Source organism: Pectinophora gossypiella, chromosome 10 (genome assembly GCF_024362695.1).
Source record: "Pectinophora gossypiella chromosome 10, ilPecGoss1.1, whole genome shotgun sequence".
NCBI lineage: Eukaryota > Metazoa > Arthropoda > Insecta > Lepidoptera > Gelechiidae > Pectinophora > Pectinophora gossypiella.
In genome coordinates this window covers 14,660,215-14,672,168 of record NC_065413.1, presented here as the reverse complement: position 1 = coordinate 14,672,168, position 11,954 = coordinate 14,660,215, and the positions used below count along the sequence as shown (strand labels likewise).

The 11,954-nt window shown below is 39.7% G+C and overlaps 2 protein-coding genes across 2 annotated transcripts; both read right to left on the bottom strand.

Annotated features, from left to right (window-relative positions):
• Positions 1–3,054: 3,054 nt before the first annotated feature.
• On the bottom strand, positions 3,055–6,196 carry LOC126370435 (uncharacterized). Its single transcript, XM_050015271.1, has 4 exons — positions 4,640–6,196; positions 3,804–4,524; positions 3,426–3,714; positions 3,055–3,341 (listed from the first exon to the last, which is right to left on the bottom strand). The coding sequence occupies exons 1-4, from the start codon at positions 5,458–5,460 to the stop codon at positions 3,055–3,057; spliced, it is 2,118 nt and encodes a 705-aa protein (XP_049871228.1). The 5' UTR covers positions 5,461–6,196.
• A 4,273-nt stretch (positions 6,197–10,469) lies between these two features.
• On the bottom strand, positions 10,470–11,276 carry LOC126370434 (uncharacterized). The gene has a single exon (XM_050015270.1). It carries the CDS (start codon positions 11,274–11,276, stop codon positions 10,617–10,619), a length of 660 nt encoding a protein of 219 aa, XP_049871227.1. The 3' UTR covers positions 10,470–10,616.
• Positions 11,277–11,954: the final 678 nt, after the last annotated feature.

The window sequence follows — 11,954 nt, the reverse complement described above, 5'->3', positions numbered from 1 at the left end:
AGCCATCGCAACTGCTACAAATAACAAATAAAATGGATTAATTGAAGAAAAGGTAACAAAACTGACAGTAACATAATTATAAAGGTAAGGTTACATGGATGGTGTTTTAGGTGTTAGAATTAAAAAATTGCATCAATTTTAATGAGTACGGTTTATTAACTAATAATAATGGAATAACACGCACTTGTATCCCCTTATATTGCTATTTTTCAACGAATCAAGGGCATCTTCGGCGTTTATGATGTCACTGTCATAGCACACGTTTCCGTCGAGTTCTTTGAACGCAACCACCTATCCCATCCCATCTGCAACACTCTTTCCGTGGCCCGCCTCGAAGTATTTATAACCATGTTGAATATTTAAAATTAAATTTTGCTGTAACATGTGCATGCAAAAAGAAGTTGGCTTTCTGTCTGTATTGGAAGCTTGGTCCATCCGAAAAGAAATGAAACATCGACTTCGGGAGACTCTTTCTTTATTTCTTCTAAAATTGGAGTCAGATGCGGCCATTTACCTACAGGTTGATGCGAAGTATTGTTGGACAAAGTAGAAAAGGACTTAGCCTTATTTTTCCAACATATCATTCCGGTATGCAAACTGATTTGTGTATTTGAAAAGTGTCTCGATTGCACTTCAACCGGCTATTTACTAGAGTAGTTTTCGGAAAAATCGCAAACTACTAGAGCTTCATTTTCTCTCAAGTTGGCTATAGCATTTTGATACTGTTTTTGTTGACATATCATGTTGTAGTGATGTTTTTTGAACTCATGGATATTTGTATTAAATTCTTGTAATAGTTTATTAAGAGATCCTGTAATCCTCGATTTTACTATGCTTGCAATTTGGTAATTTGCACCTTTGTTGAGCCTTCTGCCAGAATGGCAAGCGACCCACACCATCTAGCCTTACATCCCAAATGTTAACGGCCGACTGTTCACAATCGCTTCTACTTCGCACATTAGCGTTGCGAGTGTTTCTTCTTGGGGCGCTCTCTCTTTCAATATCACCCCTAAGGTGGTTTTCACGCTCCAAATGAGCCTTTCCCATGCACCCCCCATATGTGGGCTGCCGGGAGGTATAAAATTCCAGTTCAGTCCCTTATTGAGGGATTCGGAAACTATTTTATCGTGATCCATCTCTTTATAAGCTCTTTTTAGCTCTGCACTAGCTCCGCGTAGATTGCCCATTCATCCCATTGGCCATTCTCTGCAAAGCCATGATGAGGGAATCCGTAGTTAAACTTGGCACGATATCAAGATGTATAGCCCGCACTGTCATAGAAGTAAAGATAACGCCGTAGCGTTTAGGCCTCTGCCTTCGGTCCAAAAAGATCTACACCACAAATGGTAAATGGCCTCTAGCAAGTCACCCATGCGGGGAGGCTTACTACATATTAGTAAGTAGGTATAGAATAAACTTAATAATAACATTAAAATATACATACAGTTATCTTTTTATCTATTTAACGATATGATAATATAAAATGATATAAGCTTATAGTTTAACAACATCTCTATGGACATAAATAGCTACTAACTATATACAATGCAATGGCACACTTAACACAGCTTTAATGTTCACTACATATTAATGAAATGCGATGTCAAAAGTTGTAACTATTGTACATGAATAAAATTATTATTATTTGTATGTCATTTTCATATCTCGGGCCTATGGAGTCCCGGACTTTTGGAAGGCGTGCGTGGGCCGTTTAGTAATTAACCTCTCATCTGCCGAGGTACCAGACAACAGATTTGATATTGTGTCTCGCGTAGATCCGTGTTCTGGCGTTCTAAAGCTATAATAGCCATCAGTGTTCCACTGGCAGTGGAACACTCCGTCAACTCTTCTCTGTTTTCAGCTACCTCATGACGTTACTACCATATTTGTTGCATGTGAGACAATAACAATTCAACAAGGCGACTATGGACACCTTAAACATTCGCAAGTCGCGGCTTGAGACTTCTTTCAAGGAGTACGAGCAGTTTAATGTGGAAATAATACAACTTAGTGATGACGACAAGGAGGATGTGGAGTCCATGGAGGACAAGTATTACTCGGCCCTTAGTTCCCTGAGCAGCCAACTGTCTTTGCTCTCTGGTACGGCTATGCGTACCGAGAAGTCTAACACGCCGTCAAAGTCGTCTGTCACGGCTGCCAAGCTCAATCTGCCTCAAATACAAATTAAACCTTTCACTGGTAAGTACGGTGACTTTAAGGTCTTCCATTTGCTGGGATGACTGTTCAGCCAGGCTAAGACGACTCACAGTGGTCCCATTTTGAAAATTTGTGGACATAGGACCGAAAGTCGGAATTTCGACCTGATTTGTTTTTTATAAGATAGCTCTTGACTAGACTAACAACTTTTATTCAGTAGAAAATCTCTAGGATTGATAGTTTTCGAGAAAAAAAATATTGTTTATTTTTTTGTATGGAACAAAATACATTTTTTTTTTCTAGAGTTGGGCGCATTTGTTGTGTTAGACCAATATGTTCTGTACCAAAAACTAATTTTACCTTCTGCCGCCACCTGCCGCCCCGCGAATAAAGTGATTGAAAATCTCGAAATTAATTGCCGATATTTCGTAAACTACTTGCCTTAGCTGAATTATTTTTATGGGTTTGCTATGTATTACATTTTAGACAACTACTAAGTTCGTAAAAAGCAGCAAAAATAATAAAATTGAAACTTTTATTTTTTTTAATATGATAGTTGACGAGTTTCAGAAACTAAGGGAAATAGTATTATAAGATGCAAATCGGTAAAGTATATCCTTAAATCTTTCAAAAGGTTAGTCAAAACAACAAAAACACGCATACTTATGCATGCACCCTTTGAAGATAAACAAACAAATGAGTCATCATTATACTTTGCTCCGATTGGCTGTATTAGCTCAGGTAGCTTGGACGTATTGTGACCGCACCTAATGATGTAACTTCCAACGCACTATTGAAAAGTAGGTACATGATGTCGTTTGAAACATAAAGATGTATTGTAGCCCTGAAAAGGACTGTTTGTAACTGGGAGCTGGATTTTATCTAGCCATCGATTTTTTATTCCAGTGGATCAGAAATGTCTTCAGGTTCTGCTTGAGAGCATTCCTCTTCTTCAAAGTCAGGGTCCTCAAAATGAAGCAAATTAACAGCATCATCATATAATGACTGATGAGTTTCCTTTGAAAATTTCGGCCTTATTCGGGAAATGTGCGGGTCTGAACTTATTAAAAGTCCGTAGAGAATGTCCTCGTTTGCAACGATTCTTCCTTTTTTCCTCGTGTGTTTTTCTCTCACATTTCTGAAATCTTTGTTGCGAGCTTCCGAGGCTTCTTCTGATAAGGTTCCTGTAAAAATAATGCATATTTAATTAAGCGCGAAATAGTAAATAGATTATAGTACATTAAAATTACTAAAACTATCTAACATACCAATTGGTAGAAGTCCAAAGTGACTGCATATTTCTGCTCCATGCAGCAGCAGTTTATATACACTTGCTGGCATATAGTACCATGGATACAAATGTACAAATAATTCTGCCGTTTCTTTGCAATAGCTTCTGAACTTCTCAATATTGATCTTCTTTTCTGAAGCTATTACTTGTAAAATAACAGCAAACCGTAGAATTAAATTTTCATCAATCCCGGTTATTCTGGATGATCTTTTGTAGTCTTGGAAGAAGCGCCTTGCAGTATTTCCGTCATTTGTTGTTCCAAAACCCTGCAAGAAAATATAAAATTATTTGAAACATGAAAAATTTAATTTCAAAATGTTTAAGGTCTTTGTCAATAAAGAAACAAAATAAGTACCTGTTTAACAATATCTATAAGGAGTCCCGTCTCTTCACGAAACTCTTGCTGCGTGGCATTTTTCTTCGCCTCTTTCAATGCTTTGTGCTCCCCTCGTGCACTCCAGCGTTGAAAATCCATATTATAAGATATATGAAGTAGACACTCCATAGATCTTATTTTCATATGTAGCGACGAAATTCCGTAGCGGCACAAATCATCGCGAATAGGTTTCATGGCTAAAAGTCCCAAATTGTTCATCTCGCTTGGTTTTGCCAGACAAATGGGACACGTTGCTGCCGAAGGGACGTCAGCGATGACATTTGCCACTTTCCCATCTATCATCGTCATATGCAGTTCATGAACGATGTCCACAGAACCACACTGCGTTGGTACCAATTCTGAAATTTCGCGCTCCATTTCTAAGTGCTCTGTCTTTATAATTGAGGCAGTTTCGGAAATAAACGTGAACTTCACAGGTCTGCAATAAAACGTAGACGAAGGATTTGGGTTTTCCCAGATAGTCATCCCTGCAGAGTCAACCAATCGCAGAGGCACTATGCTTGTCATCACAAGAGCCGAATCATCAAATTCGAGATTCGATGATTTCTGTTTATATTGGCTCTGAGAAGATGATCCATCAAGGCCCCACTTCCATGTCAATTTTAGCTCCGAAGAAGCTCTGATAGGTCCCATGTCTTGCATAATCCTTTTGATTGTGTGGTCCAATAGTCCTTGTAACCTACAAAGTAAAAACATAAAGATTGATAAAATATTGATTGTAATAAAATAAAAAACATTGATTGGACTCAGATACTGAATAGCAATTGCTTCTAAATAAAACATTTGATAATTACCTGATGCGAGCACCTGTTTCTGTCACTTCCACGTGTTCTTCAGATGGGTAACACCGTTTTTTAGCCTCAAGAAGCTTCTGGTAAGATGGCAGCGAAGTAGAGCCTTCATCCAAAAGAAGCTTCCTTAGCACCAGATATTTCCATTTTGATAGATCAAGCGATGTGCTGAGCGCTAAAGATTTATCTTCACAAAAGGGCTTTTGGTTATCCGCTTTTTTAAATATTAACTTTGATACTTCTTCCAATGAATCAGTGTGATTGCTAAGATGCTCTATAATTTTTGCCAAAGCCGATTTCCCATTTTCCTTTAACTTTGATATATAATAATACTGAAGTTCTTCTTCGGTATTTTCAGCCACAAAGGAGCTCGACCGTCTTTTCTTTTGCTTGTTACTTAAATCTGTAAATGGCACCCTTTTCTCTTGTCTAGTCGAAGTCGATGCGTCTGTAGTGCTGACAGATTCGATCGGTAACTCAGCAGTCGTATTCTCCGTGTCTTCATCAGGTGTTTCCCCAGGAATAGCCATAATAGCATTTAGGTCACATGTGTCACACATTGGCCATTTAATTGTTGATCCCAACCACTTGCGATTTCCTTCCCGATTCATAAATGTTTTTTCATACCTGTTTGCTTCAATCCACTTTTTAGTTAAACGCTTCGTGAATTCTCGGGAAAATTCCCGAATTTTTAAACGATCACCTTCAGATATTTCGTTTGGTATCTTTGACACTATTTTATTTAGTAAAAGATCGTAATCTTTTAAATCATCACTTTCCCTTAAAATAAGGAAAAAATCTAAATAACTTCCAAAACCAGCCATTGCAAATAGTAACTTCTATATCCTTTCACAGTTAAGGTTCAAGAACAGAATGGGGTCAAACAATTAGGTGTGTGATATTAATACACATGATTAGAACCTCATTACGTGACGGTACGCCCGGCGCCCGAGCTACCTGAGCTAATACAGCCAATCGGAGCAAAGTATAATGATGACTCATTTGTTTGTTTATCTTCAAAGGGTGCATGCATAAGTATGCGTGTTTTTGTTGTTTTGACTAACCTTTTGAAAGGTTTAAGGATATACTTTACCGATTTGCATCTATTTCCCTTAGTTTCTGAAACTCGTCAGCTATCATATTAAAAAAAATAAAAGTTTCAATTTTATTATTTTTGCTGCTTTTTACGAACTTAGTAGTTGTCTAAAATGTAATACATAGCAAACCCATAAAAATAATTCAGCTAAGGCAAGTAGTTTACGAAATATCGGCAATTAATTTCGAGATTTTCAATCACTCTTTATTCGCGGGGCGGCAGGTGGCGGCAGAAGGTAAAATTAGTTTTTGGTACAGAACATATTGGTCTAACACCCTATGAACGCGAAACCCGCGCCAAATGAGCCCAACTCTAGAAAAAAAAATGTATTTTGTTCCATACAAAAAAATAAACAATATTTTTTTTCTCGAAAACTATCAATCCTAGAGATTTTCTACTGAATAAAAGTTGTTAGTCTAGTCAAGAGCTATCTTATAAAAAACAAATCAGGTCGAAATTCCGACTTTCGGTCCTATGTCCACAAATTTTCTAAATGGGACCACTGTGCGACTGTGGAGTTTGTCCAAGCACGGACTTTATCTTTCTCGATGCGCATTATTTGCGCTACTTCACTCAACATGCGAGCCAGCAACAATGCACCACACAGCTCTAAACGTGGTACACTGATCTGTTTAATAGGCACAACCTTCGTTCTTGCTACCAATAAAGCCACATTAACTTCACCCGCTTGATCTACTGTACGAACATAGAGTACTGCCGCATAAGCCACCTTCGAAGCATCGCTGAAGCCATGCAACTCAACGACTATGTCGTCTTGTTTCATACCAAGCCATCTCGGTATGCGAACTTTCACAAGTTGACATAACTCATTGCGATAAGTTTGCCACTCATGAACTAACGTGTGAGGTACTTCATCGTCCCATCTGATACCCGTAAGCCAGAGTTTTTGAATTAATATTTTGGCTAATACCACACTGGGAGCTAGCCAACCAAGTGGGTCAAAGAGTTTCGCAATATCTGATATTATAGATCTTTTGGTTACAGGTCCGGCTGTCGATGGTAAGTGCACAGAGTACTTGAAGTAGTCATCGTGGTGATTCCAGGTAAGTCCTAATATTTTGGTTGTATCTGTTTTTATTTCCTTTTTCTTAGAACTTATGTCCTCTTTCTGTGTACTATTTTCCTTCTCCCTCGTACCATTATCTGTTTCCCTTGTACTATTGTAATAGAAAATAGTCACCAATTCTATTGGTATGTAGCCTCCTCACCACATCTTTTATTCCGGAGTTATTGAAAATAAATTGGTCATGGACCAAACCTGGATAATTGGCATTGCAACTGAGGATCCGGCAGTCTCCATCACAAATCTAAAATCAATATTACGAGGGTGGATTGAAAAGTACTCGGCCTCACCAGGAAAATAAACACGTACGAGATTAATTATATTTTTATTTTTCCACGTAATCACCATCAAGTTCAATACACTTTTGCCACCTCCATTGCCTTTAGACCGTTGAATAAAAAGAATTCTTCCTTACAGTCGAAATGTGCGTCCACCGCTCGTAGGAGATGCCTATTATGGCAGCCATCTCCCTAATTTTTAATCTACGGTCTCCCATAATTAAATCTAGTACTTTTCTAATATTTTCCTCAGTGGTGGAGGTTGAAGGCCTTCCAGAGCGGGGTTCGTCTTTCACGCTCACTCTACCACGCTTAAATTCAGCTACCCATTTTTTATTAAAGAATATGACAGAACGGAGTCCCCTAACGTACTGACCATGTCTTCATGGATGACCTTTTTTATATATATGATAACCCCTTTTTATGGAGGTACTTAATCACAGCACGCTGCTCAACTTGCTCCATTTGCAGAAATCGTGTCGGATTGCTTGACTAATTATTTTTTTAAATCACTATAACTGCACTATCACAATAATCGCACACCTTTCCAACTGCGCACAGTCAACGAGACTGAATGAAGCTAAATAATGCGGGTAGTTATATTTTTTAGATTTGAGTAGATCTATGTCAGGCCGACTTTTTTTCAATCCACACTCGTATTAATAAATTGGACTTCAGTCACTAATGTCACACTCCTCTCAGCTGAGAGTTGTCAAATACGTTCATATTAATAAACCAAACTCGGCACTCAAGAAGAAGCAATATTTTGAGCTATCAAATCAAGTGTGGCTCGAGCACGACTTGAGTAGCAGTTTCAACGCAAAAAAAAACGGTTACTACTTTAAAGCGCATGCCAATAAGATATGCTCGGAAATATTGCAAAGCCACATTGACCACAGCCAACGTTTCCAACTCGTATGAGTGGTATCGTGGCTCTGCACCCTGTGTGACCTTACTAAAGTAAACGACCGGACGTTGGCCCCACTGGAACACAACACCTTTTCGGGTTATGTTTGCGATACACGCCGATTTAAGGGAGTATCCAGGTATGTACCTGCGGAAATAACCCGCAAGACCCAAAAAACTGTCTCATCTCTTTTACGTTTGTGGGTACACGAGCATTGACCAGGGCCTCCACTTTGCGTTGTCTCGGCCTCACCTGACCATTACTGATCGTCCTGCCTAAATACTCAACCTCACTGCTAAGGAACTTACACTTTTTCAAGTTGATTGAAAATCCTGCAGTGGTCAGCGTCTGAAAGTATTTCGCGAAGAACTTGAAGACCTTCCTCGACTGTCTCGCTAGGGATCAATACATCATCGATGTATGCAAGAGCTTTGCCGGAGTCAATAAAAGATCGTAAGGTGTTAGATATTATTCGCTGGTAAACGACAGGAGCGTTGGTCAAACCGTAACGCCCGGAAATCTACACACATCCTGTCACTTCCATCCCGTTTCTTCACCAGCAACATTGAACTCGAATACTCCGACTCGGGATTCGCCAAATATATATCAAGTAAATCCTTCACGATCTCCCTAACACGCAGTTTTCCGTCGTGGGATATTTTATTAGGCCTGTATACGACCGGCGTCTCATCATTCAATTGAATCTGCATAGAACCTAGCTTCACAGTCGTGTTTGCTGTACCAGGTACAAGATAATCCGCAAAATACTTTCTTTCTTTCTTTCAAATCTTGAATTACCGACATCAAGCGCTCCTTATCACAACCGACGAGGGTATCACGAGACTCCCCGTTACATACCGCTGGCTGCTGATTTCTTTTGTCACCTCTTCACATGGTTTGAGTATGTAACACAGGCCTTCACATATTTTCCACTCGTCTGGCGTGAGTGTCGTCATACTCAGGTTGATGAGTGCGATAAGCGTTCAAGCATGTAAAAAAGTGGAATTCCACTGGGTGGAGACGTGTTGCAAGCACCGCACTTTTTTTGAAATACCGCATAATTTACGAATAATTGCTTGCAATTCTGGTTTTTCAATTACGCGTTTAACAGCCAGATTCAGGCTGTGTGCGTAGCATGGGAAGTATTTCCAGTCTAAATCAGTAATAATGGCGCGTTTTAATTAGCGCCATTGTCACTTACCGCTAATGATACCTTAGTGGTAATGTTATATGCGTCTGCTATTTCTTTGACACGACCGATTCTGCTGCCAAAATAAATCTCTCTCAAAATGCAAGTCTTTTGATCTTTCTCGAGAATTCAAATTCAAATTCAAAAATATCTTTATTCAGTAGGTAACATAGTTACACTTTGAATCGTCAATTTTTACATAACGAACGTCTCATCCGCCTAAAACTACTGCAGCTTCTCACAACCTGTATAGCCGGGGAAAAGAAGCTGCAAGAAAAACCTCGGCACAGGGCCCTAGACATTCTTTAAAAAAAAATAAAAATAAACATAAAATATTGATATACAATTGAGTAATTTAGCTGCCTAATATCAGTTCTCAGACAGTTAATCCCATGCATTCATATCTTCTAAATAATCACTAACTTTATAATAACCTTTTTTGTAAAGTTTTTGTTTAACTACTTTCTTAAAGCAGTTGAAAAATGGCAATGCATGTTCGATGAATGAGTATCATACTCCCTTCGCCTCTGACTAATACAAGAGAGTCATAATTTTTGACACAGCCTTTCTTTAAATCATCCCTCCATTCTATACATTCTAACAATTCCTCACGTTGCCTCAGTTCATAGTTCGTATCTACTACGCATATGGACTTACAGCTGACAGAGTCAACGTAATGATACTTGCTTGAGTAGCATTTCTCAATCAACTTACCTTGAATTCCCTCTTTTCTTTCATTCGAATTTAATTTAGTTTTCTTTTCCATTATGTATAGGCCGTCTATACTAGCCAAGTCGTAAAGTAATGCCTGAAATCCGCTGCTACACCAGTACGAAGAAGAATTTCACACTTGAAATTGAAACTCTAAAACACAACTATGGATAACCAAACTGTCTATTTACATTCACTGCTGCGTGATGAGTTATGTATATGAAGTGAGTATTCGCGCTGAAGCACCAGTTACGGCCAGAAACGAATTGTTTGCTGAGGATGACCACATATCGTACCGTAAGGCACACTGATGGAGCTTCCAGATGGAGTCGTTCCAGTGTTTCGGCCTTGGTTTGCTTATATATTGACAGCAGCAAGTTGTTTGCAAAATATTTTCGGGATGGTATTATATAACCCGGGAATGCATACTCCAGCAACTCCCGAAAACCGCGAACTTCGACAACTATTCGGTGGCGGTCTAAAAGATGGCCCGTGTCGCGACGCACCACCACCATTAAGTTCAGGAGCAGCAGCAATTCCAACATCATCAGTAAAAATACGTCCATGGTCCCGAATAGCAGCTGTGCCATCACCACCTCCACCTCCAGCTTCAGCACTCGTAACTCCAGTAGTACCGTCTACAGCTACACCATCACCACCTACGCCTCCGGCGACTGCTTCTTGCGCAGTCCCATCTGCGTAGAAGATAAGCTACTTAATACATGCAATAGAAAAGGGTGGATTTTTCTCTGTGTCTCCACTTCCTAATCTCCGGTACTTCTAAAGACAGTTTGGCTACCGCGTCGGCTAAACTGCTGGAGTTGCTCGATGGTGTTACAGCTGCTACTTCTAGTGGTCTGCTCGTTTCCATGACCTTGTTGGCTACTTCCGCTAGCTTTTCCGCGTCTGTCAATGACGTAGCTGCTAACACGGTACGCACGGCAACCGGTAGATGATTCTGCCACAATACTAGAAGTGTCTCCTTTGCCATCCGACTACCTGCGAGGGTAGTCATTCGTCGCCAGAGTTGTGAAGGCTTCTGCTCACCCAGCTGCATGTCGCCTATGAGTTTCTGTAGGCGGTTCGTCTCAGATTCTTCGTAAATATGTAGTAATCGCTCCTTGACGACTTCATACTTGCCGGTCTCTGGCGGACTTTCCAGTATTTTTGAGATCTGCTGGATCACTTGCTTGCCGAGCTTGGCAATAAGAAGCTGATACTTAGCTGTGTCGGAAGCTTTTTGCGGAGCCACAGCGGCTTCGAACTGAATGAACCAAAGTGCAGGCTGGTCGGTCCAAAACTCGGGAATCCTCGCTGTCACCGTAATTAACACTATGTCTTGCGTCTCGAGTTCCGATTTCGCGTCTTCCGCCATTGTAATGTTCACGAATTGAAAAACTCGCGAATTAAGATCAGTAGGTAGGTATAGTCACGGACCTACTGTGTTTATATATGCCCGCCGCAACACTGAAATTGAGCCGTCCCCTAATGTTTTTTGAACTGATTAATTTCACTACACGGGTCACCAGTTGTACGTCTTTGTATTTAGTATTATTAGTTTATCACACCAATTAATATCTCCTTTCAGAAGGAGGGAGATCAGTGAAACGAGAGAGTTCAGTTCACGAAAGTTCGGATATGTTGTCAACACATAACTTAACAGAATTGGTTACATGTACGTTAATCGATAATTAGTTGTGCCTGTGGCACATGTGTTGCGACGGGCGAAGAGGGAACGACTGACGTCCGTCGGCGCTCGCACATTTTGCATGGTTTCATTTACAAGGACATGGATATAGGTAGCCTACATATCCATCAATACCCTTTTTGAGATCTGACGAAAACTATCACACAGAGGAGCGTCAGAACAAAAACCGATAAATCACATTTGAGTCTTTTGTGAGAAAATGTAAAAATATGGCCAAGTTCATGGTTTTGTAATTTAGAGTTAAACGAAATTTATCAATTTATAGGTGTTAGCATCACTGTTTGGAAGCCTAAATTCTACATTTTGTGACCATGGTACCTGTACAGTTATTAAAATAAAATAAAT

Bases quoted from the DNA above. Each gene is read 5' to 3' on its own strand.
- LOC126370435 (XM_050015271.1), bottom strand. From the start codon at position 5,460: ATGGCTGGTTTTGGAAGTTATTTAGATTTTTTCCTTATTTTAAGGGAA. The intron at 4,525-4,639 runs GTAATTATCAAA...TTTACTTTGTAG, and splicing joins GAAACAGGTGCTCGCATCAG to GTTACAAGGACTATTGGACC. The intron at 3,342-3,425 runs GTATGTTAGATA...TTATTTTTACAG, and splicing joins CTTTGGACTTCTACCAATTG to GAACCTTATCAGAAGAAGCC.
- LOC126370434 (XM_050015270.1), bottom strand. From the start codon at position 11,276: ATGGCGGAAGACGCGAAATCGGAACTCGAGACGCAAGACATAGTGTTA.